Source organism: Dermacentor albipictus, chromosome 3 (assembly GCF_038994185.2).
Source record: "Dermacentor albipictus isolate Rhodes 1998 colony chromosome 3, USDA_Dalb.pri_finalv2, whole genome shotgun sequence".
Classification (NCBI taxonomy): domain Eukaryota; kingdom Metazoa; phylum Arthropoda; class Arachnida; order Ixodida; family Ixodidae; genus Dermacentor; species Dermacentor albipictus.
Window position 1 is genome coordinate 54,726,930 of NC_091823.1, and position 26,482 is coordinate 54,753,411.

The 26,482-nt window shown below is 49.6% G+C and overlaps 1 protein-coding gene and 1 long non-coding RNA gene across 6 annotated transcripts in view; one reads left to right on the forward strand and one right to left on the reverse strand.

Moving 5' to 3' along the window:
* LOC135899127 (uncharacterized) overlaps positions 1–26,482 on the reverse strand; it is a 334,018-nt gene that overhangs the window by 14,890 nt on the left and 292,646 nt on the right. The gene's annotated exons all lie outside the window — the stretch shown is intronic.
* Positions 22,758–26,482, forward strand: part of LOC139057402 (phospholipid-transporting ATPase ABCA3-like) — a 65,511-nt gene continuing 61,786 nt past the window's right edge. For all 5 annotated transcript variants that reach the window (XM_070535489.1, XM_070535486.1, XM_070535490.1 and 2 more), the window contains exons 1-3: positions 22,758–22,876; positions 24,247–24,556; positions 25,810–26,232. In XM_070535489.1, the coding sequence (XP_070391590.1) occupies positions 24,250–24,556; positions 25,810–26,232 (730 nt within the window). In that variant the 5' untranslated portion in view covers positions 22,758–22,876; positions 24,247–24,249. The remainder of the gene's footprint in view (positions 22,877–24,246; positions 24,557–25,809; positions 26,233–26,482) is intronic.

Below are 26,482 nucleotides of genomic sequence, written 5' to 3' on the forward strand. Positions count from 1 at the left end.
ATCGGCCCACCTATGGGTAGTTTTGTATCTACACACGGACACGATCCTAGGGTAACTAGCCCTTAACAGCTTCGCTGTAAAACTCCCTCTACAGCTTTATGTTGCTCAATACGTCCTACATGAAAGCGTTTTTCTGAGCGTGAGAGAAGCTCGTCACTACACGCAACATTTCTGTGTGACTGCTTCTTACATGGTCAGCGAAAGACTGTGCGTTGCTGCGATTCATGCGTGAGTGAAAAGTGTACTTGAGGGTGCTCTTTCATACAGCAACATCTTTGGCATTTTGGTCTGATTACAAGTGCACATACACCGCTAACACTTTGTAGCATGGAACGTCATCATCTGTACATGCATACACCGCTATGCACGGGGCCAAAAATTTTACGCGTGCTGATATTTCGTTGACTGAAGTCTCTAGTTTTCACACACTCGCAATACTTGCATCGGCAACGCGTTAAATATGCAGAACTCAATGAGCAGAACTATATAAGTAGTAATGCATCCCTTTGCCAACGAGACTTACGGCGAAGCGCTCTTTGAACTGAGCCCTGCGCATGCATCGCTATCTCTCCAAGGACAGGGAAGGTCTGTCGATTCTCTCACGCTTTCTTTTTCTTGTTTAACACGCGCAATACTACTTAAAACTTTCAGGGTAACTTAATTACGTTAGCAGTTCGTGCAGCTTGCTCCCACCGGGATTCGGCCGCCTAACCAGACAGTTGACTACATGCGAAGCGTTGTCCGCGTGGAGACGCGAACCTGAAGTTCGACTTAAACGAGATCTTATCAGCGCGACTAACAAATATTAGATCCCGCTGGAGTTGGGTGAAACTCCTTAACCGCATTTGTCGTCGAGCGCTCGCCGACGTCGAATTACGGCCTGTGAGATTTCTTGCCCGTCAGTCCCTCCGAGAAGCTCTCGCGCTTTCGTACAGCGGATACCGAATGCGCAATATGCTAATCTAGCTCCAATTGATGTGTGCTTAGCGAACGGCAGCCGCCAAGAAAGACGCCCAGATTAAATAGCGCATTATCAAGCAGGAGTCTCCACTGTATGCGCAAATGAAAGTGGGGAATAATCTAGCGTGCCATGCTGCCGGCTGTACACTGGAACTGAGAAACAGGGCGTTTAAATATAGATAGGAGTGGTTGGGTCGCAAAACGTTCTGTTTCTGTTCTGTTTCTGTTCTGTTTCCTTCTTTCTTTTTTTGATATACACGTATCGTTATTATGGCTGCAGAGAGAGAGAGAGAGAGAGAGAGAGAGAGAAAGAGAGAGATTAATTAAAGTGAAGATGTCAGCCTTGTTATATACAGTGCTTGGTATACTTCAGTTGAGGTGTGAAGGAATATAAAAGAACACAAGCGGCGGAGAAGAGAAAAACGAACAAAAAAAAGTAAACAAAACGAAGCAAGCACGACCATTAGGAATAAATAAACAGATCAAACTCGGATGACTAGCAAACAACGAAATAATGCCTGTGCCAGCAGAAATGCCGAGTGCGCTTACACATACGCTCCCGTGCCCTAGAGTGGGCTCATATCGGTTCAATTACAAAGTGTCCTTTCTTTGCTTATGGTGTTCACAACATTCCCAGATTCTGCAGTAAAAAAAATTATTGACCACCGGATTTCTATGTTCATGCACGTAATAAAAGAAAAAAAAGCAACAAAAACGACTAGTTGCAGTGGGGCTCGCCGCTTGTGCATATAGCCGCCATACAACGCTATGCAAGTGTCGTTCACGCTTGGCAACGTATGACGACCGTCACTGTTCCACAACTTTTGGGCTACAATAGTTCATTCGGCTGATGAGCGTGTCCTCTTTTTGTCTTTATTGCCTAAGCAGGACGTTGTCGACAACAGTCGGCGCTTTTACAGGCTCTAGCACTGATTGAGAGATGTGCGTATACCTACCTGTAATCTTGCGAACGAGCAGGTCAGAGCTTACGGGTTGTAGTGTGTGCGAACATGAAATAGAGAGCGAAAACAGCATATTGTCCCTAACTTTTTGGTCTGTTTTCGTTCGGAAAATAATGTGCTAACTAGCCAAGCAGCAAAATGTCCCCAGATGGGCAGGGCTGAGCCAGTCCATTGTCCATAGTTTAAGCAGATGCCCTTCGCATTATTTCCATGCTTCCATGAGACAAAACTTTATTCGCTATTGAACAAGTTTAATATTTCACTGCTCTGGTCACTTTCTTTTTTGTGTAATTTGTCTCCTCAAGAGTGCAATAGATTAGAAGCTCACCCTACATAATTTCTGGTTTTATATCGCCGGCAATGTGTTGTTACAACGTTATGACTACGGTACGTCACATTCAGTGAATTGTGATAGGATTTTTCACAATTTCACATTGAGTGACATTTAAGATAGTTATACTGACGTAGCATTCTAAAGGTCATGGGAGCATGGGCTGAAGCTAGCCGTTTGCATGCACATAAACGTCGAAAGGTCCTGGTATGGCGGCATATAAGCTTAGCCCTATTTCTTCCAGGTACACATCACGACAAAATTTACGCCACGTCGCATGTGCACAATGCCCTCTGGACGCCGTAATTAAGCGTGACCCCCCCTCCCCCCCCCAAATGCTGTGCAGGAGCTGCCGTGCTTGCCTGCGTGCTCACCCGCAACAGGAACGACAGCGGAGGGAGGAGGTGGGGAGAATGTTAGCGAGAGAACAGAGAGAGAGACACAGGAGGCAGTTTTGCGAGCGACAACGCAATCACCAGAATGGCGCCAAAGCGTGCACTTAGTGCCGAGGAGACGGAGGCTCGCATAAAGCGTCGAACGGAGCAAGCACAACAAACACAAGCGGAGAAGGCAAGGTAACATTTCACATCACGTCACGACTGCCGTATGCCGTCAATATGCTGTGCGCCGTATGCCGTATGACGTGGGATCTGCATATTTTTGTTCATAACACTTGTTTCTTAATCACACTACTGTTAGGTGCACGCCAGCAGTGAAAATATTTTTCTTAAGGCCGCGACCTTGCTAGTAAAAAAAATGGCTAAATGAAAAATGAATATATGTGCCATAGAAGTCAACTCGCAGACATTGCAAACAACCTGACATGCCCTATTCTTTGTCGTGACACATTTAATTTTTGGGATATCTTACAATGAACTAATAAATGTTTCTATCACATCTTAGGGTATTCCGTTCCTCCTGTTCCACACCACGATAAATAATACACAATATGATTTGCTCATGTTACTGGGACTTCATTAATTATGAAGGAGACACATGATTGACAGACACGCCGAGCCCCCTCACTCAACAAAGCATTTATTTAAAGAACAGGCTGCTCAAGTGCTCATGTGCATAGCCTATAGTCGAAACCTTTGATCGCGTTGCTGAGTGGCTTTCGCTACTGAACGCTTGTGTTTGCCAGATTTTTCAGCTTTAATTCAACTGTGTAGTATAGTGTGTGTGTGCGTGCGCGTGTGTGTGCGTGTGCCTGTGCGTGTGTGTGCGTGTGTGTGTGTGAGAGAGAGAATAATGTTCGCTGTACAGCAATCACATTATTTCCACGCTATAAATAAAGAAAGAAAGGCTATCGTGGCTTGGTGTTTATAGAGCATTGAGCCGCTGTACTCAAATAAAGAGTTTCCATTCCACTTTAGGTCATGCGTTTCTGTTTACGATTTGTGTTTACGATTTGGTGTTATCGCGATATGACGGCTAAGCCAATGGCAATATTCTAGCCCGAAACAACAAGATTCCATTTTTCAATCACTCCAGAATTTATTATCATAGAGCAAGAGCAGCTGCACTGCCACTATTCTCCGCATAGATTCAGCACACTTTTAACGCTGAAGTAAGGGAAAGCGCTGGCTTCATCTCTGCTGGTAGGAATCTGCGCGAGTTGCCACTCCAGAATTTTTCGCAAAACCTCCTTGGCCTTGCCACAGTCAGGGCAGCGTTCACAGCTAGCCCCAAATGCTGTGCGCGCACGCATCATCGTTCCCCGCTGAGCAGCTGCGGGCGCGTACTGCAACGCGTGGCGCATGCCAGGGTCCGAGCACAGAGTTGACGTCAATTCCAAATTTATCTCGCCCATTCCTCACAGGCTGACAGACGCCGAGCGTTTTTCCTATCCTCACATCGTGCATTCTCCAGGCGCGACGCCTGGAACACCGCTGGAGGCGCTGCTCTGCAAGAAACGTGCAAGGAACAACACCTCCGCGTAGGCTGGCCGCGGCAGTGCACGGAGACACCGTCAGCGTGCAGCGCTAAAGCCTTTGTATCTCTTCCAATGTTTCGCCTTTGGGCGGAACTGGCAGTTTTGTTCTTTTGTTCATTGTTCATTGAACGAAGACAAGGACACAAAGACCAGCGTAAAATGGCTCAATGTGCGCAAAACTTTCCACAATGAAATCAAACCAACTAGCCCGCCTTTCAGTCTTATTGTTGTTCGGTTTTCGTTTCGGCGAAAGAAGAATTATTTCCACTTTATATTTAAGGATTTACTTAAATCCTTAAATATAAGGATTGTAAGGATAATATAAGGATAATATAAGGATTTACTTAAATCCTTAAATATAAGGATATAAGGATACGTCTTCGCGAGGGTATCCGCGAAGACACTGGCACGGAGTGCCAGTGCCAGTGCCAGTGCCAGTGCCAGTGCCAGTGCCAGTCAGTGCCAGTGCCAGACACTGGCAGTGGGGGACACTGGCAGTGCCAGTGCTGGCACTGCCAGTGTGCCACTGCCACTGGCACTGCCGGACACTGGCACTGGCACTCCGTGCCAGTGCCAGTGTGTTCGCGGATATGCTAGTACGGGTGCCTATAGTAGTGGCATGTTAACTAACCTTTAGGCACTAAATGTATGCGAACAACGTTTCTAAATCCCTGTACCGCTCTGGCCTGCATGCGCAGGTAGTAATTCGTCCTGTTATTGCAATAGCGTTCATGAGAAAAGTATAGACTGACCAATGGGAAAACCTCCGCTATTACGCACACCCAATGTGGAAACGCTCGAGGCACATTTCCGCCGTCGTTGTCGGGTGTCGCTGGAAAAGACATGCACGGCCGTGCGTGGCACAGGCCCCGAGGGCTATCGCGAGGGTATCCGCGAACACACTGGCACTGGCACTCCGTGCCAGTGCCAGTGTGTTCGCGGATACCCTCGCGGATACCCGGATACCCTCGCGGATACCCGGATACCCTCGCGGATACCCGGATACCCTCGCGGATACGCGGATATCGCGGACACCCTCGCGATAGCCCTCGGGGCCTGTGCCACGCACGGCCGTGCATGTCTTTTCCAGCGACACCCGACAACGACGGCGGAAATGTGCCTCGAGCGTTTCCACATTGGGTGTGCGTAATAGCGGAGGTTTTCCCATTGGTCAGTCTATACTTTTCTCATGAACGCTATTGCAATAACAGGACGAATTACTACCTGCGCATGCAGGCCAGAGCGGTACAGGGATTTAGAAACGTTGTTCGCATACATTTAGTGCCTAAAGGTTAGTTAACATGCCACTACTACAGGCACCCGTACTAGCACCGGTAGGCCATGGCGTTAATAAGGTGTTTTGGAAAAACGTCGCATGGTGAACACCCATGAAAACGCAACATAACATAAAATTCTGTTGAGCGCACATTTGTTTTATTTAAACTTTTTCGCATAACCAATCCGATGATCCCATGTGTGAGGCTGATAGCTGGAAAGTAATTTGCGACTGATTAGTTGAGAAACCAGGCACTAGGCACGCCTGCTTTGCGAATGCAGTCACGATGTTACCATCCACTGGGTCCCTGCGCACTGCGGTATCCTCGGAAACGAGAAGGCTCATTGACTGGCGCGCGCTCATCTCTCCACCGCGCTAGCCAGGACCTCCGATACTACTTATCTTCTCCTAGCTACCACACCTGAGATAGCAGATCCGATGGCAGACAAGCAGCATGCGACCAGAAAAAGACGTGCCGCCTACCTCACAGCAGTGGGAAATCCATGGTTTATACCGTCTCTTCCCTCGAAGGTATTCACACGATGAGAGTCACTCTTGCTTCGGAGAATTCAGACAGGCACCCTCCTTACCCCTCACTTGTTGAACCGTTTCCACGGCGGTGGCACACCACCAGCCGTAACTGGGCTCTGTTCCACGTGCAAGTGTCGTGCCGATCTCAACCACCTGTGTTGGGGAGTGCCCCCTCTACATCCCACCTAGGCTTTGTGCCCTGGCCACCATAAAGTGGGGACCTTGGCCTTCTTCTCTCCGGACTTGGGCCTGCCCGAATCCTACATCTCCGGACCATGCCATCGAGCTATGGCGAGCACTGCTGTTGTTCCTCCAGGACCCGGTGGCACCACCGGTCGGCGATTGGCTCCGCGACAGCCACAAGCGTCATGCGGTCCCCACTTAGCTGCGTCCAGGACGTTCGTTATTAAAACGGAGGCAGCCTCACCCTTTCCCTTTTGCAATAATACGCCCTCCCTTTCTACCGCAGCGCCCTCGGCACATTCTAATGTGGAATAAAAGCGGTTTCATTCATTCATTACCTTTGTCGCTCACACTACTCTTACTACGAGAGCACTGTATGTAAACCAGTGGTCCGGGGGTGAAGGGCGTTTCATGAAAGAAAGAAATGTCACCAAACCCCAGAAGCAACATAATGCCTTCTGCAAAACCCTCAGATAGAATTTGCAATAGAAGAAAAACAAGGCCGGTGCTTTGCTCCAGCTAACTCTTTAAGTATGCATACTTAGATTGCGACTTCAGCTTAGATTAGACTTCAGCTTCAACAATTTGAAGTTGAACAATTGAACAATTGTGACGCGCTCCACGGCTAACCTGGATCACCTTATACTTATGCGCGTGACGTTTCTATACCTCGTATTTTTTTTCACGTTTTCGCGCTCGTTGTAAAGTTTTCCGTTAGATACCTCTGATGTAAGTGAAGTCGGCCTATAATGCTACAAAGAAATGCATGACCAATGGTGGGATAGAACCTCAGTCTTCCAACACACAAGCCAGATGCACACGTGATTCTGTCGTGCTAAATTAAGTCGCTCTTTGAAATGGCTGGTGCTTGCTAACGTGCCAGCTTCCCGGATTATTCCTTCGTGACAGCTAGCGCTTTGAGACGCTGTGCTAGACTGTACTGTCTTTGACATCGGCCTATATTTTTTGTCACACGGATACCTAGAAAGTTTATGAGTTCCTCTTATAATGCTATAACTATAAGAGATCGTTTGTAGATGTATGCCATTTTGGCCACTCGGACATCGAAGGCGGCAAAGCTGTGTAAGCTAGTTGATACACCCTTCCGGCGGATTAGCGGTTGACTGAGCTGTGTTCAACTGAGCGGCGGCCCATATGCAGATGGCTTTGGAGCACCATGATGTCAGCATTCACCGCAGCAGTACAAACTTCTAGCTGACCTCCGACGTAGAGGCAGGATAACAAGGTATGAAAAACAAAAATTACGGTTTATTGCTTAGAGAAAAGCCACTGTTGTGAGTCATTTTCTATTTGTATGAGATATGTGCAAAAAACTAACGTTTATTTTATAGCTATCGATTATTGCATTTCAAAGCGAATGGGGGGTTCTAACACAGACTGCCTTGCATCTATATTTCATATCAACCACTCGATCGTGCGCCAGGTTTCGTCACACGAAAACCTGTGGAAAACTCCTGTTAATATTGTTACGTAAGAATACGCAAATGAAAAGCTATATACAAGTATATTTACAACGTAATGCGCCGCACTTGGCCAAGAGGCAACAGCCCGCGCTAGCCTCCAATCGTTGTCGTCGTCTTCTTACTGCTCGCCTCTTCGTCATCGGTAATACTATTCTGTAGCACTACCCCCGGCGGCACAAGCGCCGTCCCGGAGCAACTAAAGGCCGGACTTGGAAACAGTGTAGTAGGCCTTGAGCCTACTGACGTGCACGACATCACTAGGTGCCACAGTAGATGACGAGGTTGAGCTCACAGGGGCAATTTCGTACGTCACAGGCGTCACCTGGCGCAGCACGCGGTAGGGCCCTGTGTATCGCGAAAGGAGCTTTTGTGAAAGTCCGACGTGACGAGAGGGCGACCACAAGAGCACGAGCGCACCAGGCGAAAACTGTACGTCACGGTGGCGGACGTTGTACTGACGCTGCTGAGTGGTTTGCGAGTCCGTCAGTCGAGCACGGGCAAGCTGGCGTGCATGGTCGGCGAGAGCGATGGCGTCGCGCGCATACTCGCTTGTTGAGATCGAAGCAGGAGGAAGTGCCGTGTCAAGGGGCAAGGTCGGTTCGCGACCGTAGAGCAGATAAAAGGGAGAAAATCCGGCGGTGTCGTGCCGGGAAGAATTATAAGCGAATGTGACGTAAGGAAGGGCAATGTCCCAGTCGCGGTGGTCCTTGGAAACGTACTTTGACAGCATATCGGTAAGAGTACGGTTTAACCGCTCTGTCAGGCCATTGGTTTGAGGATGGTATGAGGTAGTCAGCTTGTGTTGAGTGGAGCAGGAACGTACAATGTCGGCGATAACTTTCGAGAGGAAGTTACGACCACGGTCAGTGAGCAGCTGTCGCGGGGCGCCATGAAGTAAGATAATGTCACGCAAGAGAAAGTCCGCGACGTCAGTGGCGCAACTGGTAGGGAGAGCCCGCGTGATAGCGTATCGGGTGGCGTAATCAGTTGCGACGGCTACCCATTTGTTCCCAGAGGATGACGTGGGAAAGGGACCGAGGAGGTCTAATCCAACACGAAAGAACGGTTCCACAGGGACAGTAATCGGCTGGAGATGACCGGCAGGTAGCACGTGAGGTGTTTTCCGACGCTGGCAGGTATCGCAGGCAGCAACATACTGTCGGACGGAGCGAGCGAGACCAGGCCAATTGAAGCTGCGGCGGACGCGGTCGTACGTGCGGGTTACGCCAAGATGTCCTGCAGTAGGTGCGTCATGCATCTCAAAGAGCACAGTCCGTCGTAGATGTTTTGGCACGACAAGAAGAAGATCAGATCCGTCAGGGAGGAAGTTCCTTCGGTACAGAATGCCGCCCTGGAGGACATATCGGCGAACGGATGCGTCGGTAGGTGTAGAGCGCAGACGCTCGATGAGTACTCGCAGCGATAGGTCTCGGTACTGCTCATCGGCGATGTTAGCGAAGGCAGACACAGAGAAAATGCCGTCGGCGGTACTACTGTCGGCGTCGTCAGGCTCGTCTACCGGGTAGCGAGAAAGGCAGTCAGCGTCCTTGTGTAGTCGGCCAGATTTGTAGGTGACAGAGAACGAATATTCTTGGAGGCGTAAGGCCCAGCGACCAAGTCTTCCTGAAGGGTCTTTCAATGAGCATAACCAACAAAGCGCGTGATGGTCTGTGATAACGGAAAAGGGTCGGCCATATAAGTATGGGCGGAACTTCGCAACCGCCCAAACTAGGGCCAGACACTCACGCTCAGTGATGGAATAGTTGCGCTCCGCGGGTGAGAGGAGCCTGCTGGCGTAAGCGATAACACGGTCGTTGCCGCGCTGGCGTTGTGCCAGTACCGCGCCAATTCCGTGACCGCTGGCATCAGTACGAACTTCGGTAGGCGCAGAAGGATCAAAATGGGCCAGAACGGGAGGCGTTGTGAGAACGTCGATTAGATGCGAGAATGCAGAGGCCTCGTTATCGCCCCACTGGAAAGGGGCGTCTTTTTTCAAAAGCTCGGTTAGTGGTCGTGCTATGGCCGCGAAATTTTCACAAAACGGCGGAAGTAGGAACAAAGGCCGATGAAGCTGCGCACATCCTTGACACACTTCGGAACAGGAAAGTGCGTAACAGCATGGATCTTGCCTGGGTCCGGTTGCACTCCGTTCGCGTCAACGAGATGCCCAAGGACGGTAATCTGGCGACGGCCGAATTGGCACTTCGATGCGTTCAGTTGCAGACCGGCGCGACGAAAAACGTCCAGGACTGCCGAGAGGCGCTCGAGGTGCGTAGCGAACGTTGGGGAGAATACGATGACGTCGTCCAAGTAGCACAGGCATATGGACCATTTGAAACCGTGAAGAAGGGAGTCCATCATGCGTTCAAAAGTGGCAGGAGCGTTACATAGACCAAACGGCATCACTTTGAATTGATAAAGACCGTCCGGAGTTACAAAAGCAGTCTGCTCGCGGTCGAGAACGTCCACAGCAATCTGCCAGTAGCCGGAGCGGAGGTCAATAGAAGAGAAGTAGCGAGCACCATGGAGGCAGTCAAGGGCGTCATCGATCCGAGGTAGGGGATACACGTCCTTTTTGGTAACCCTGTTAAGGTGCCGATAATCCACGCAAAAGCGCCATGAGCCATCCTTCTTTTTTACCAGTACAACCGGTGACGCCCATGGACTACATGACGGTTCTATGATGTTATTGGCAAGCATTTTGCGAACTTCAGCGTGAATAACTTGACGCTCAACCGGTGACACTCGATACGGGCGGCGATGAATAGGAGGGGCATCGCCGGTATTAATGCGATGTTTAACAGTTGTAGTTTGGGCCAAAGGACGATCGTGAAAGTCAAAAATATCGTTGTAGGAAAACAGAACGCGGTAGAGCTCACGAGCGTGCTCGGACGGCATGTCGGGCGCAATCATTTTCTGTAAGTCGGCGATGGTGCAAGTTGTCGACTGAGATGGTAGAGGAGGATCGGCTGAATGGCTGTCTACCTCAATAGATGCTATTGAGTGATCTTCGAATGAGCAAAGCTGGGCCAGAGACATCCCGCGTGGCAGCACTTGTGTCGTCAAGCCAAAATTGACCACTGGCAGGCAGACGCAATTAGCCGTAATAGATAAAACGGTATGAGGTACCGTGATCCCGTGTGTAAGGAGGACGTCTTGTATAGGAGCCGCGATATAGTGACCGTCGGGCACTGGTGGGGATGAGACTAGGTCAACGTAAGTCAGTGCCGTAGGTGGCAAGCGAACAAAGTCGACGGAACTGAGGCGACTGGGGTGTGGTTCAGCGGGATCCAGAACAGGCAGGTCAAGGCGGAGAGTACTGGCGGAACAATCAATTAGAGCAGAATGTGCGGAGAGGAAGTCTAAGCCGAGGATGATGTCATGGGGACAGTGGGCGATGACCGTGAATAGCACGACTGTTGAGCGATCGGCGAAGGAGACGCGGGCGGCACACATACCAATTACGGGGGCTGTTCCGCCATCGGCGACACGGACAACAAGCGTCGTGGCGGGCGTGATTATTTTTTTCAGGCGGGTACGAAAGTCCGCGCTCATTACCGACAAATGCGCCCCAGTGTCTATAAGAGCAGATACAGGAACACCGTCGACTTGCATGTCAAGAAGGTTCAGATGAGTGGGCACCGTCAGTGGAGGATTTGGCGGCGTAGGGAGCAATGCAGCGTCACCTCGAGGCGCTGTATCATTCAGTTTTCCGGCAGGGAGCGGCGTCCGAAGGGAGTCGGCGAAAAGGAGCGACGGGGCTGGGGAGAGCGAGATTGTCGTCCTTGTGGCGAAGGTGAACGAGAATAGGGGCGGTTCGGCGCAGGAGAGTCAGTGGCGGCATTATCGTAGCGTGCGGCATAAGGACGAGAAGGGCCACCCGAGGGGCGAGAATAGGCAGTATAAGCAGACCGGGTCGGGGAAGTCCAGCGACTTCGACAGTGCCGAGAAATGTGCCCGATGCGACGGCAGTGAAAACAAATGGGCTTGTCGTCAGCAGTGCGCCATTCAGCTGGGTTGCGGAAACGAGGTGGGTAAGACGATGCGGGACGGGGCGGAATCGAAGAAGCCGGATGGGTATCAGGGTGATGGGCCGAGCAGATGGTGTGAAGGCCCATGTTTTCGAACTCCTGGCGGACAACTGCCTGGATCAGGGAAACCGTGACTGCTGGTGCGTTGGTGGGGCTGGAGTCGAAGGCAGCCGGATAGGCGGCCTCAATCTCACGCCGAACGATCTTGGTAATATCGCCGGTGTTGTTGGGACGAGGAGCGTCGGCACAGGAAGAAGTCGCTGGGGTGTTGGGCAAACGGGCAAACTGCTGATCGATAGGTCTGCTTTTAGCGAGTTCCAGGCGGCGGCACTCTTTGATAACAGCATCCACCGTCGCGACGTTGTTGAACACGAGCAAGTTGAAGGCGTCATCGGCAATGCCTTTGAGAATGTGGGATACCTTGTCTGACTCAGGCATGTGTGCATCAACTTTGCGGCACAGAGCCAGGACGTCCTGAATGTACGTGACATAGGGCTCTGTTGACGTCTGCACACGGCCGGAAAGCGCCTTCTGCACGGCAAGTTTGTGACCGTAGGGGTTGCCGAACAAGTCTCGGAGCTTTTGCTTGAACGAATCCCAACTGGTGAGCTCCTCTTCATGCGTCCGAAACCAAACTCGAGGTGTGCCACCGAGGTAAAAGACTACGTTGGCGAGCATGATAGTAGGGTCCCACCGGTTATTGCGGCTGACGTGTTCGTACAGGCTGATCCAGTCGTCGACGTCGTCCCCATCTTTGCCCGAGAATACGCCAGGATCACGAGGAGCAGGGAGAGAGATGTAGGTCGTCGAAGTGGCAGGAGGGGTCGGAGGCGGCTGAGTCGAATTGTCATCGCCGGGAGCCATGAAGCTAGGCTCGACGTACCGTCCACTGCGAAGCTCCGTGACGAGGTACAGGGAACGTCCACCTCCACCAGATATGTTACGTAAGAATACGCAAATGAAAAGCTATATACAAGTATATTTACAACGTAATACGCCGCACTTGGCCAAGAGGCAACAGCCCGCGCTAGCCTCCAATCGTTGTCGTCGTCTTCTTACTGCTCGCCTCTTCGTCATCGGTAATACTATTCCGTAGCAATATTTTTGCTGTAAAGGTTATCGACTTCAAGCCAAAACTTCAGGCCAAGAGACCTAATTATGGATAATTGAAGCGACAGCGATACAGGCTAATATGCTACAAGAAACAACAGCAAGCTTGCACAAGCAGTATCTAAGCATATATAGCTTTAAAAAGAAAGCATACCTATAGAGCAAGGGCGGAAGGTTAAAGAAAGTTAAAATGTCACAACAAATCCAGAAGCAAAAAAAAGTAATACCTATTTTTAAAAATATCATTTTATCAGACCGTAGAAGCCTGCCTGAAGATTTTTAACTGATCATTGATTAAAAAGAAGTTCAACGACGTTGATAAAAGAGGAGAATTTATTGCGAGATGGACTATCAGGTCAGTACACCATGAATGAGCTCATGAGTCAAACGACTAACAAATTTCATGGCTTGAAACCAATGCATCCGCAATCGCTTGATTTCTGACAGAATATGGCTGCATTTTGGAAGCTTCCTAATGTGGTCTATTGAGGCACGATAAACGCAATCTCGGGAATGCTACTTGAAATGCGGAAGCATAAATAATAGTAAGTTGCAGGAAACGAGTGAAGTGCAGCAGCAGCTGTTTGAGCTTGAAAAAAAAAAGAGATTTGACTTTTTACTTGGAGACGTTCATTTGGACCGGGATATATCTGGAAACGTATTGCCGAGGACCATGGTACAAAAGCATGCTAAAGTAAACCAATGGATAAGTGTTATTTAAAAAGAAATGTGGCCATAAACTTTGCCGGGAGGCTATAACATGGCGAGAGGTGCAGGCAAGAGAACGAGAGACCCCTATCACTGTTCGTTAAGATGAGAGGACTCGAAAGACTTCGTTGATTAAAAAAATACGTGGCACGCTTCTGGCTGATTGAGTGTCAGATATATTGCCTCGGACTTTCTTCCGCATGCCTGTGTAGTATTTCGCGCCCACTGCATGCAGTGCTTTTGGTATGAAACTCAGGAAACAGAAATGAGCGAGACAGAACCCAGGAAAACTGGCCTAACAGCTGAAAGGTCAGAATAATTAAGACCAGCGATCATGCGTGGAGAGGAACTCAGTGGAATGCGTAGGAGCGGTCCTGTGACTGCAATCTCGAATTTCTTTCACAATCGTCTATTCTGTTTGGGATCCTTGAATAAGAGTCAGGAACAGACGAAACCATAAACGTAAGATGAAATAAGCTGAGGAGTACTCCAAAAGAAAAATTAAAGAAGTACGATGGAGAAGTGGTTACGCATTTTGTTGCTGCCGCTTCTCGTTCCTCTCAACAGCTTTTGTTTTCACTTCATCAGAGCACAACCACAGTGCTTGCTACAGTTGGTTTAAAGATCTCTTGCAGCACTACAATTTTAGGTTTTGCATGTGAAATGTCTCTGTACAAACGCTCCGTGGAAGACCACTTATTGAAGAAGATAAAGCGAGGAAAATGGATAACGCCTACAAGATAGATTATAAGCCTTAAAAGCGATTGTTCGTGGTGCAAACAACATACCACTTCTCTTTCTGTTCACTACAGTAAAGCGCGTAGGCAACAGCGACGAAAACAAGAGTACAGAGAATCAGAAGAAAAAAAAGGTTGCAGTTTTTCCTGAAAAGCCAAGAACAGATTGATATAGCAAGTTAGTAGACAGCTATACAAATCAATCATCGTAGTTTTATCGTCCGTGTAAACTTGTAAACATTCGCTAATTCACTAAATTAACGAGCATGGTGGCAAAATGAACGCCTCACACTCGATGACCACGAGCACTCGCTGTCAAAACGCTGGCGTGAGGAAGCGCTGCAGCTGCAGTGAGACAAGTGACCATCGTGCTGTCTATCGCTTCAAGGCAAAGGAGCAGCGAGAACACAGCACGCCCAAAGGTATGAGCCGTCGGCGCACCTAGACTCTGCCCCCGACGCCGATCACTTTCGAGATAAAGCGCGCGCGACCGCGCGCAGCCGTGAAATACGCGGTTGGTACCAGAGCACAGGGCCCCCTCCCTCTCCACCTTCCTCATCTTCCCCTGGTGTCTCGCATGCGACGGAAGACGGCGCGCTCCCTCCATGCTTTCCTCCATAGGGCGCGCGAGATTGAGCGGCGATTGTCGGCTCCTTTCGCTCGCACATATAGCATACGGTGCGTGGCGACGGTTTTATGGCCATTGTACTTTATGCGTAATATCACGGCAACGCCGCCGGCAAAAATGCGCCTGGAATGTCCACATAATTTCTATCGCAATAAAAAAGAAAGCGTACAAGGGTGACAATGGAAAATTGCAAGAATAACAGGTGGAACGCATTGCATCATCAAGCCTTTCTCAATCGCCTCCTCCCTCCCCCCCCCACTTCAAACAATAAAACAACAGAAAAGTTCAATTAGCCACTGACATTATACTCGCAAAGAAACACGAAGAAAACATGTAGTAGACATTGTTTTATCTTGGTGCGAGTAAACGACTCTACATTTAATGACGCTACGTGAGTGTTCTTGTTCACTGTAGCGCTACTGCTGCGGGCGCAGGCTGCGTTCATTCTCGTGGAAGTCAATGTGCCGAACCTATCGCAGAATACGCAAAACTGGAATGCTTCCTCATGACATGAGCAGTATAGCGCAAACAAACAAACACACAAACAAACAAACAAACAAATCCCCCACCCTCCCTTTTTTCTTGTTTTTCTATGTATACGGTGGAGAAACAGTTGGTTGGTGATCTGAGCGATCGTACAGATCGCACCGATGGTGGCACATTGCGAAAAACTGGGTGGAATTCACTCGCAGTTTGGCTGTGACGAGTGCGATTGTGATTTCGCAAAGAGTGGGATTCCCGACGTACGGCAGTAGAAATCGCCCTCCTCTGAGGTGAAAATCGCAGCACGTGAAATAGCTTTGAGAGTTTGTGCTATTTGGTGCTATTTGAGTTTTGCTATTTCTGCCTTGAGAGTTTGTAGTAGTTGAGATGGCTCGAAGGGGAATTCCAGCAGCCGAAGATATTGAAGAGCGAAAGCGAGAGGTCATGCCGCTGCTCTGCCGTTCAAATAGATGCAGCTCGGGCGTGCAGATTGCATCAGATGCGTAGAGCCGAGCTTCACGATGTCGCCAGGCTGAGAAGTGGGGAGTGTGCGCCTTGACTGCACGGGAAGCGTGAAGCTCAGCGTCAGCGTGGCACCAGTCCGAGTAGTTAGGCAATGCGAATGCAATGCGAATGTTCTTGCATTAACATAGATAGTCATCTCCAATGGGTTGCGCTTTTTTCGCAGTTGTCATTTCTCAATTCCCTATAACTTCCTTTGCATCGATTAACATATATTTCTACTTTAATGTTGTCTGTCTGTAGCTTTGTCTTTCTACGTTTTATTACTGACTCACATTAACTTTACGTTTAAGAGAAAAGTGTGCCATCCAAATAGATTTCATATGTTAGCATTTTAGTATGAATAATTTCCTATGCGTGCAAATTTCCTGTATATGCAGCCAGCAGCACAGAAGCCGTAAAGCGGGGGGGGGGGGGGGGGGGTAACAAGCAACGAAAGCTTTACATTAAAATGCAGAAAAAGAAGAAAGCCGCAATTCTTCCATAATTATTTTTCATATTTACTGACCCTGGCTGCTTCTTCACATGCACTGCGTAGTTTTCGGGATTTTTGACCCGTCTAACCCAATTGGACCGTCCAAATTTTGGTCGGAACCGACGCTGGAAGCGGAACGGACCACGAGGACACCATTTTCGAGCCGGTGGGTCCAATATTTTTGGATTTACACGAGCTTGAAGATTCCCTACGTGGCCGGCAGAAGCTAGGCCCATTAGGCCTAACACGGTAGCGGGGCGCCGCGGCCCTCCCAGCCTCGGCCAGCGGCAGAGGAGCCTGGAGAGATTTCCCGAGTCATCAACCCCAACCTAGCGCACCTACCACCCCAAGTTTCGACAAGTTTCATGGCGGAAACACACGAAATTATGGATGAAGATTTCAGCGACGCCGCCGGGGAGACCCTCGCCCACGGAGCAGCGGTAACTACTCAAGCCCTGAAAGGCAGCACCCCAGCGACACCAATGTCACAAGCGAATCAAGGCAAGGACACAGACGCGGATTGGGAGATCGCCATATCCAAGCGGCAAAGAAAACGACAACGTAGCGGACAAGCAGAACTTTTGGCGGGAAAGAAGCTAGGGAATGAAAATCCCCTTGACTCGACGAAGCGCACAGATGGCGCACCAGCTGTGACCAAGCAAGGAGAGGGAGAGAGAGCGCCGAGGAGGAGACTGCCTCCGCTCCCCAGAGATGATTTAAAGGTAGTCCTCCGGCCGAAGGGACTGGCAGTGAAAAACCTGCAGACACACCAAGTGGCGCGAGCGGTGGTTGCGGCCACCGGACACGGATGCAGGGCTGAAGACCTCATCATCCGGCTCCGCACGGGCTCAAACATCATCATAATTAGTACAGACAACGAAAGTGCTGCTCAGCAAGTCAGGCGCATCACGCAACTGAAGATTGGTGAGCACAGCTACGACGTCAACGCGCACGTGGCGGCGCCGGAGGGAACGCTGCGCGGGGTCATTCACGGGGTGGACCCGGGGACCCCCGCCGAAGAACTCAAGACAAACTTACGAACACGCACGCAAGGGGTGAAGATTTTAGCGGCGAGAATGCTAGGCCGATCTAGCACAGCTGTTATCACCTTTGATGGCCCCATCCTCCCCAAGCAAGTTTTGTACTACGGAGGAGAGATGTGGTGTTATCCATACAGACCAACGCGGCAAGTTTGCTATATTTGCTGCGAGCAAGGTCACCGGTCGGACGTCTGCCCGACCCCCGGAATCAGAGCTTGCAAGCAATGTGGCCAGAAAGATCCGGAAGAACATCATCAATGTACACCCAAGTGTCTGCTGTGTGGGGGCTCCCACGCGGCGGGCACAAAGGACTGCAAACAACGCCTAAAGTCGACAAACGAACTACGATGGGGACCCCAGGGCCAGCAGCGGCGGGGACGCAGCAGGAGCAGAAGCGGAGCAAGGCGACCGCGCTGGTTCCGGAATGAAGATCAAGAGCGACAGACCGACTACCGGAGTGAATCCAGGAGCCGCAGCCGAGGGCGCAGCCACAGTCAAGGCCAGGGCCGAAGCCGGGAGAGGGACGAGTCCTACCCACCTCTGGGCGGCGCGGGCCAGCAGACCACGACGAAGCCAAATCAGCAGAAGAAAAGCGGCGGAGTTAAGGTGAGCTGGGGAGCCGGCCCTCCCAAAACGCTTTTTGCTCCGCACAACAACATAACCAATAACACAAGCATGCAGACAGAAAACGAGAAGAGGCTTTGTGCCGAAAACAGTAATCTTAAAAAGGAACTTGAGCTCTGCCGCGAAGAAACCCGGCAGCTCAGGAAAAGAATAGACGACCTAATTCAGGAAATGCAAAAGATGAGAAAGGCAGGTTTCTCACCAGTTAAGGCGCCACCACCGCCGCAGCAACATATAGAGAGCACGCAAACTAGCGAGGGGAACACCTCAATTGAAGACTTCAAAGCTTTCATGCAGCAAATGCAGCAGCAAATGCAGCAGCTAAGTCAAAAGATAGCCCTGCAAGACCAGAGCTTCCGCAACTACGTAAAGAATCAAACTACACAGAGAACAGTAAACGACGCCAGAGACCGCCTCTACAACGAGCGCAGGTTTGGATCAGAATCCCAGGGAACAAATAACAACACCAATACATCAACATGGCAGGACCAAACCAACTAGAGATTTGGCAGTGGAACTGCAGGAGCTACAAGCGCAAGCAAGGGCTCCTACAACAGTTCATTAACACTAGAGGAAATCCACCAGATTTAATACTATTACAGGAAACAAATTGCATCCCAACCCTAAAAGGATATACGTGTCAGGAAAATGGACGAACAGCGACTTTAATAAGCAACAAAATAACAACCATAACACATAAGGAACTAGAAGACACACATCTAGAACATATGGTGACCGAAGTGATTCCAAAACGGAAAAAGAAAGCGAAGAGCACTTTCGTAATCAATCTATATAGCCCACCTAAAAAGAGAGGAAACTTCATTAAGCTTTTTGCGGAAGCGAAGAAGCTTGCAGGGCAAAACACCCTAATAATAGCAGGAGACTTCAATGCTAAGAGTCCGCAGTGGGGCAGTAGAATCGAAGACAAGAAAGGGCGCAGTATCTGCACAGCTGCGGAAAACATAGGCTGCGAGCTACTCACAGATGAAAGCCAACCCACCAGACAGGGCAATAGCGTAAGCGTGGACACGTGTCCCGACCTAACCTTTGTCAGGGGCGCTAAGCAAGTCGAATGGGAGAACTTGCAAGAAAACCTCGGCAGCGACCACTACATCATCAGGGTCAGCACAGAGGCAGAAATCACCAGGAGGAAGATTGGCAAGGCAAGTCTAACAGACTGGGATGCCTTTAGAGTCCACTGTAAACAGCTAAAAGGGGACATAACCTCGGCAGAGGATTGGAGCCATCAACTCAGACAAATAAGAGATCTCTACACAAAAGAAGTGGAACGAACAGAACAAGCACCAGAAGTGGACAAACGACTCCTCAGGTTATGGGAGGCACGACGAGGCCTAACCAAGCGGTGGAAGCGTCAGAAGCTAAATAGAAAGCTTAAGAAGAAAATTGCCGAAATAACTCAGCAAGCAGAGGAGTATGCAACGCAGCTGGCAAGGCAGGGGTGGCAGCAGTTTAGTACCTCACTGAATGGCACCCTAAGCACAGCCAGAACATGGCACATCCTCAGAACACTCATGGATCCGAGGAAGAGCAAGGCGGAAAGCAGCAAATCCATTCAGAGGTTAATCCACCAGTATGAAGGAACAGAAGAACAACTGCTCCAAGCAGTACGGGAAAAATGCTACGGAAAGATCTCGATAGAAGGCTACCGAGGCGACTACCAGGGTGACGAAAACTCAACTACGGACCGACCCATCACAAGAGAAGAGGTCGTCGAGGCTGTAAGGGCTGCAAAAAAGAACACAGCAGCAGGAGCGGACAAAATCCGAAACTCGCTAATTCGAAACCTCAGCGACGAAGCAATTGATCAGCTCACCCTCTACCTCAACAAACTATGGGAGGATGGCAAAGTACCAGCGGAGTGGAAACACGCCGTAGTGGTGATGATTCCCAAACCTGGCAAAAAACTCCAAATTGAAAATCTCAGACCAATTTCGCTTACATCATGCCTAGGCAAGCTGTACGAAAGAATAGTGACCCGAAGAATCCAAACGCATCTTGAAGACGGAGGATGGTACCCCAACACCATGTTCGGCTTCAGGGCAAACTTGTCTACCCAAGATATCTTGCTACAGCTAAAGGAAGAGGTACTCGAGACAATTCCGAAACACGGGGAAAACGTGGTCATGGCCATCGACATCAAGGGAGCCTTTGACAACGTCTCCCACGCCGCCATTATGGAGGGGCTTAACACCACTAATTGCGGGAAGAAAGTCCATGACTATATCAGAAGCTTCCTAACCGACAGAACAGCGACAGTAGGCCCAGGAGACCTACGGAGTGACGCCTTTCAAACGCCATGCAAGGGCACTCCGCAGGGCTCAGTAATCTCGCCAGTACTCTTCAACATAGCGATGGTCAACCTTACCAAGAAACTTAGCAAGATCCAAGGAATCAGTCACGCAATGTACGCGGACGACATAACGATCTGGACTACTCAAGGCTCACTAGGAGATAAACAAGAGGCACTACAAGAAGCTGCCACCTGCATCGAAGAATACACAAAGCAAAGAGGCCTCAGATGCTCCACGGAGAAATCTGAACTCCTCAGGGTGGGCAGACACCCCACTGATGCCCCGCTCGAAGTAAGGCTAGAAGGACAGAACATCCCGGAACAAAAGATGATTAGAATCCTCGGCATGTGGTTGCAAGGAAGCCGGAAATGCAGCCACACTATTTGCCTGCTAAACAAAGCAGCAGGACAGGTGGGCCGAATGATTAGCAGAGTGGCACACAAGCGATATGGCATGAAAGAGGAGGACACACTCAGGTTGGTCAACAGCCTGATAGTCAGCCGGGTCACATACTCACTGCCGTACCATGCAATCACCAAAACGGAAAAAGAGCAAGTGGAGACCATCCTCCGGAAAGCGTATAAAACAGCTCTCCACCTCCCAAGGAACACATCCAACGACAAACTCATGCAACTTGGTATCAGCAACACTTTTGAAGAACTAAGGGAATGCCAGCTCAATGCACAAGTACGAAGACTCAGCAATACAACGACGGGAAGGGCGCTCCTGACAAAGCTAGGTCGGGAAGTAGAAAAATCACAAAGTAGCAGGGCCACAATACCAGACCCACTAAGAAAGAAACTATGCATACAACCTATCCCTCGCAACATGGACCCAAACCTCCATGCGAGTAGGAGACAGGCTAGGGCAGAGTTTTACGAAAAGACGATGGGACATCGGGACAATACAGTCTATACCGATGCGTCCCTATACTCAAACGCACACAAAAACAACGCTGCAGCGGTAGTAGTAAATAATCAAGGAGAATTAATCACAGGACTCACGGCCGAGGTGGCTAACATAACCGAGGCAGAGGAAATTGCTGTCGCACTGGCAGCGGAAGAAGGTTATAGAACAGGAATATCGCTCAATATTCTAACAGATTCACAAGAGGCGTGCCGGAGCTATATAAGAGGCAGAATAAGTAACACGGCGCTCAAGATTCTCAGCAGAGTTCCAATCGCTGAGGGACAACCCACACATAACATTATCTGGATACCAAGCCACGCAGGGATCAGGGGCAACGAAGGGGCGGACTGCCTAGCTCGAGGGATGACCAGCCGAGCAGGAACGTCAACCGCCCCAGAGGGGCCACAGATCAACTGCGGGAACAGCTATTCAGAGCTATTAAACCTCTATAAGGGTCTAAGATACCAATATCCGCCACCACATAAAGCATTAACAAAGGAGGAGGCCGCAGGATGGCGGAGACTGCAAACGGGCACCTTTCCAAACTTACACATACTAAGTAGGATGTTCCCCACGCAGTATAGCGCAACCTGTCCGTGGTGTGGAGCTAAGCCAACATTATATCACATTACATGGGAGTGTACAAGAAACCAGGCATTCCACAAACACAAAACACCAAGTGCGGAGCAATGGGAGAGCTGGCTCACCAGCCGCGAGCTAGAGACTCAAAGAGCTCTAATAGCGCACGCGTGCGAGGCGGCCCGGCTCAGTGGAGCCCTGGACTAGGGGCCCATCCATGGCTGAAGAGGACTCAAGCTTCAAGAATGAAGACTTCGGCCTCGACCCGCTAAAACCTTTAAAGAGTGAATAAAGTTTTCCATTCCATTCCATTCATATTTACTGCTGCCTGAATCTTGACCTCTCCCCAGCAGTGGGCTCTACCTATTCATTTAGGACCACCAGGCAAAGCCACCGATTTTGAACCGCCGTTGCGAAACTGCGCTTCGAGATTGGTGCAGGCTCTAGTAATCTAATTATCCAACTTGACTCAAACCCCACAAATAAGACCACAGAATAGGTACTTGCTCTGATGCGTTATTGGGACATCTTGCGTTTGACTTTGGTGTTCACGAATCGCACGACAGTCTGCAGACCCGCATCCTTTCTGCCAATCGCCGTGTCTGGGTTCCAAAACACGGCGAAAGGGAAGTTTCTCAAATGGTACGATTGAAAAGCCCTGAAGAAAACGAAAGTTTCATTTTTCCTTCTTTTATGCTATAATATTAGCGCCTCGAGCTTAGTGAAAACGAGCTTTCTCTTCTTTCTTTTTCCATTGGGGTTTGCTCTGGCCTCTTAACAATGCCAGTTTGTAGTCTATTTCGTACTGGGGTCTCGTGCCAACGCTAAACGAATCATCGTCTTCATTATCCTAATAATTAAATCTTCATAATCTAACAATGTTTTTCGCGTGGTGGGTTTTAACCATTAAATAAGGAATCATCATCATTAGCACTTCTCCGCCACTCGAACGACCCTGCACGCGCCTGCTTAAGACCCTAGAAGGACGTGCTTGATCTCCTGAGGTCACCCCTATTCCCGACGCGAGTGGCGCGGATCTCCTGGAATTCGCCGTGGTGAGCCACCATCTTTCGATATGAGCAATGACTTTACAAACGTTCTTTCTAGTGGCTCAGGAGGCTGGTTGTGTGGCCCGTTACAGAGGCCGGAGCCACTACGCCGATCCGTGATATTACATACGGCAGACATGTCTAAATTGTGTGTGACAAATGTGAGGTTCGTAACGAGTGTTGAGAGACAGGAACGCGGTAGCGGAGATTACTCAGGGAACGCGAGTAGATTATATCCCATTTCGAATTAAGGTGAACACTTGATGTATGGAAGTAACGGAATAGGTCGTGAAAATAAGTAAGGTATGAGTGCCAAGTGAAGAAAAGCTCAGTCAAGGGTGATTCGGCCTTATCTGGTGTGATACAAAGGTAGCAAGAATGGCGTGAAGTCAACTGACGGAAGAGAGGGTATTTCGAGGTAGCTGGGAGAGACAGACAAATAGTGAGAAAAAGCTTTGGTTCAAAAACAAAAACCTCGTCAAGGTTTCCCCGTTATGCTTTAACTGCCGTCTGGCAGACCGAGGAGTGTGATCAGTCACCGCCTTGGTTCAATGGCTATACGTTGCGTTTCAGATCACGAGATCGTGGGTTCACGAAAAGGAACACAGCACCAGAAACAGCCACAATGCAGGGGGGCAGCGCTAAAGCATGGCGGAGATCTGGCTGCACGTGTTCGGAAGAAGCGTAGGGACTACACTTGATGCCTCCGCTATCGATAGACATGTACCTTACAGAAAGCGCTATGCATGCAAAGGACTATCGGGAATAGTATTGGAATTCCTAGCTCTTTGTTATGCTGCGCTCAAGCATGGAGAATATACGTAATGCACAAATGGATGGCACTGATTACAGTATGAGTTGATATAAGCACGCAGTGGGACTGATAGAATTGCTTATTCCTACAGACTGCGCTTTCTTTATTTGGTTATCCGGTGCGGTGGCTTAATGGATATGCCGTTGAGCTGCAGAGACTGAGGTGCCGGGCTCGATTACAAGGCCCAGTTACTGCATTTATATGAGGCCGGAATGAAAAAAAAAATGCGTTTTGGACTCATATTTGGATGTACATTAAGGAACTCAAGGCGGTTTACTATAATAATCTGTAGCCCCCTCGCTACCAAGCGTTATAGGTGGCGCATAGCTCTTATTTGTGTCATTCCACTTACTCGCACCTGGTGCCTTAAGGAACCACCGAGGAGTCAGCGACAATAGTTTTACGCGTAAGGCTAATCGCTGTTCTCCTATACGTTCACGGCAATTCATTTCGAAAATAAAGCAACTTCTGCCGCCTCCCGTCTCTAAGCCACGCTCTCCTCACTCCTACTTCCTCTTCGCCAGCGAAACTAAAAATTGTCATCCCTGATTTGGCACTGTAGGTCATGCGCTTCGCGGCCAACGCTCTGGCCGTGGTGTGGCGCCGTCTATACGTCCAGACTGTGAGGCGTCACGCGTTCTTCTTCGCCGTCGAGCTGGGCTTCGTGATCATCAGCTTCGCGGTCGTACTCAAATACGACCACGTTGACCCCAGCACGGTGAAGAAACTGAACAAGCGCCAGGACGTGCCCGCGGCTAACGAGGACCCGTTCTTTGGTGAATACGGTAGTGCGTTAGCGAGCCGCCGCTGGAAGGTCGTGTATGGACCCGCTACCAACTACACCCAAAAAATTGTTGACGGCGTTATCCGAGGTGAGTACTTGCACGTCGTGGATCATGGCCAACCATGCCATAAATAAATTAAAGAAACAGTGAGGCCTGTAAGGCAGTAAGGCCTGTAAGATTGACAGTGTTTCTTTTTCTTTTTGTATTTTTGTTTGTATACTTACCACTGAATATTTACCGTTGCATACGTATGCTCCTTATCTAAGAACAGAAAGGACTGGCAATAACCACCACCAGCGTGATAAATTAAAATACTCAGGGACGAAGAAGCCGAATAGTAGTAGACGGCGGTTCCTATAGCTGAGCTTTTTTAGGTAAAAAGTAATCCTGTAATGTACAGCCACAGAGAGGAAGTTTCGGCAAACGCCGTATAGACAAAATCTCAAGCGTCAAGCCCTTGATGTGGACACATTCATTTGCTCGTCAAGAAATTATTCAATCATGACTTTTAAACCAGATGCGATTGTGTCAAAGGCAAATATAGGGCTTGTGGTTGCTGGCAGATAATCATAGCAAGGTTGTAGATGCGCGCAGGCATCGCGTATAGACGGCCATACCCTGGCACACAGGCAGGCAAATGCAGGCGGGCAGGCTTTCTTGTATATGTTTGTTGAAGTGCTTATGAAGTCAGGGACACTAACAAACATCGATTCAGAGAGGCGAGGGCAGTCAAAATGACAGACGAACATAGCCACACATTACTTGCGGGTGGAGGTCTGAACACATGAACAGTTCACGTTTGCTGTGGGTGTTGCTGCTAATTTGTTGGCGAAAGGACTTCCGTGACTCTCACTCTGTGCTATAGGCTTATTAGGAGTCGCTGAACGGATTGGTCAACGCGCAAATGCCTCCTATGGCAGTTAACATCGTAATCTTTTTGCGGACAAACAATAGTGTTTATTGCGACGAAGCGACGATAGTCAGGGGCTCCGGAAGTGTATATTGAGTAGGTGGGAAAAGGGAGGGGGCAGGATGCGATGCTGATTTCGCCATCACATACATTTTAATTTATCATGAAACTAATGTCTAACTTACTATATTAGACAGATGGGAGGTCGACCTTCAGGGTGTGGGGGCAGTAGAGGGGAAGAGGGAAATTGACTCTTTTGCAATAGACGAGCATGTGTGCTCGCTTTCACTGCGATCACCATCCCCTCCATCCCGGAGCCCCTGACGACGGTATTTGAAATAAAGTTGTGTTTACAGCCCCAAATTTTAAACAGCAAAGGGAGCGCGAATTATTTTCCCTCCCACTCTCTCTCCCTGCCGCTGACGTCAAGTGAGCGCACATGGTCGAGGCAGCGGGTATAACATTCACCGACTATCGGCCGTCAGTGGCGTCGGTCACTCGTGGCTCACAGGCCGGCTCCGCTTCAAGAGTGGAAAGGAACGGCCTCCCAGCCCGCAAAAAGTTGACACCACGGACGACGTTCCCGAGTCATGCTTGGATGCCCTAGTCAACCGATATTTGAGTGGCTTGAGTGGCGATAGAGCTGGTCGAGCACCGGGCTACGAAGTTATGTGCGTACAGTTCTGGGACACGGAACAGGAGAGGGTAGACGGAAACCTCTCGTACAGCCTCGTGTACTACATGCCGCCCGAGGAGCTGCCACCAGAGACATCTCCGCTGGACGCGGTAGCTTACTTGGCTTCCCACACTGCAGATGGCGCGGTCGTCAACGGCAGCCGTCGCCGATTCGCGGGTGAGTGCTCTTAGAGAAAAAATTAATTAGGGAGTTTCAGAAAGAGAAGACCGAAAGTTTTGGGACGCTATCACCAATCGTACGAAAAGCGCAAAGAGGATACAAATCAATGCAAAAGGCCCGCAAAGGAGTTCGAGTTTTTCGGTACGCAAAGCCGCATCAGGATACTACGTACTTCTCATTATTTTCTGAAAACGGAGACAACTGGGTTGCAAAGGCTTTTGCAACTGCTTTATGCATTTTAGTAATT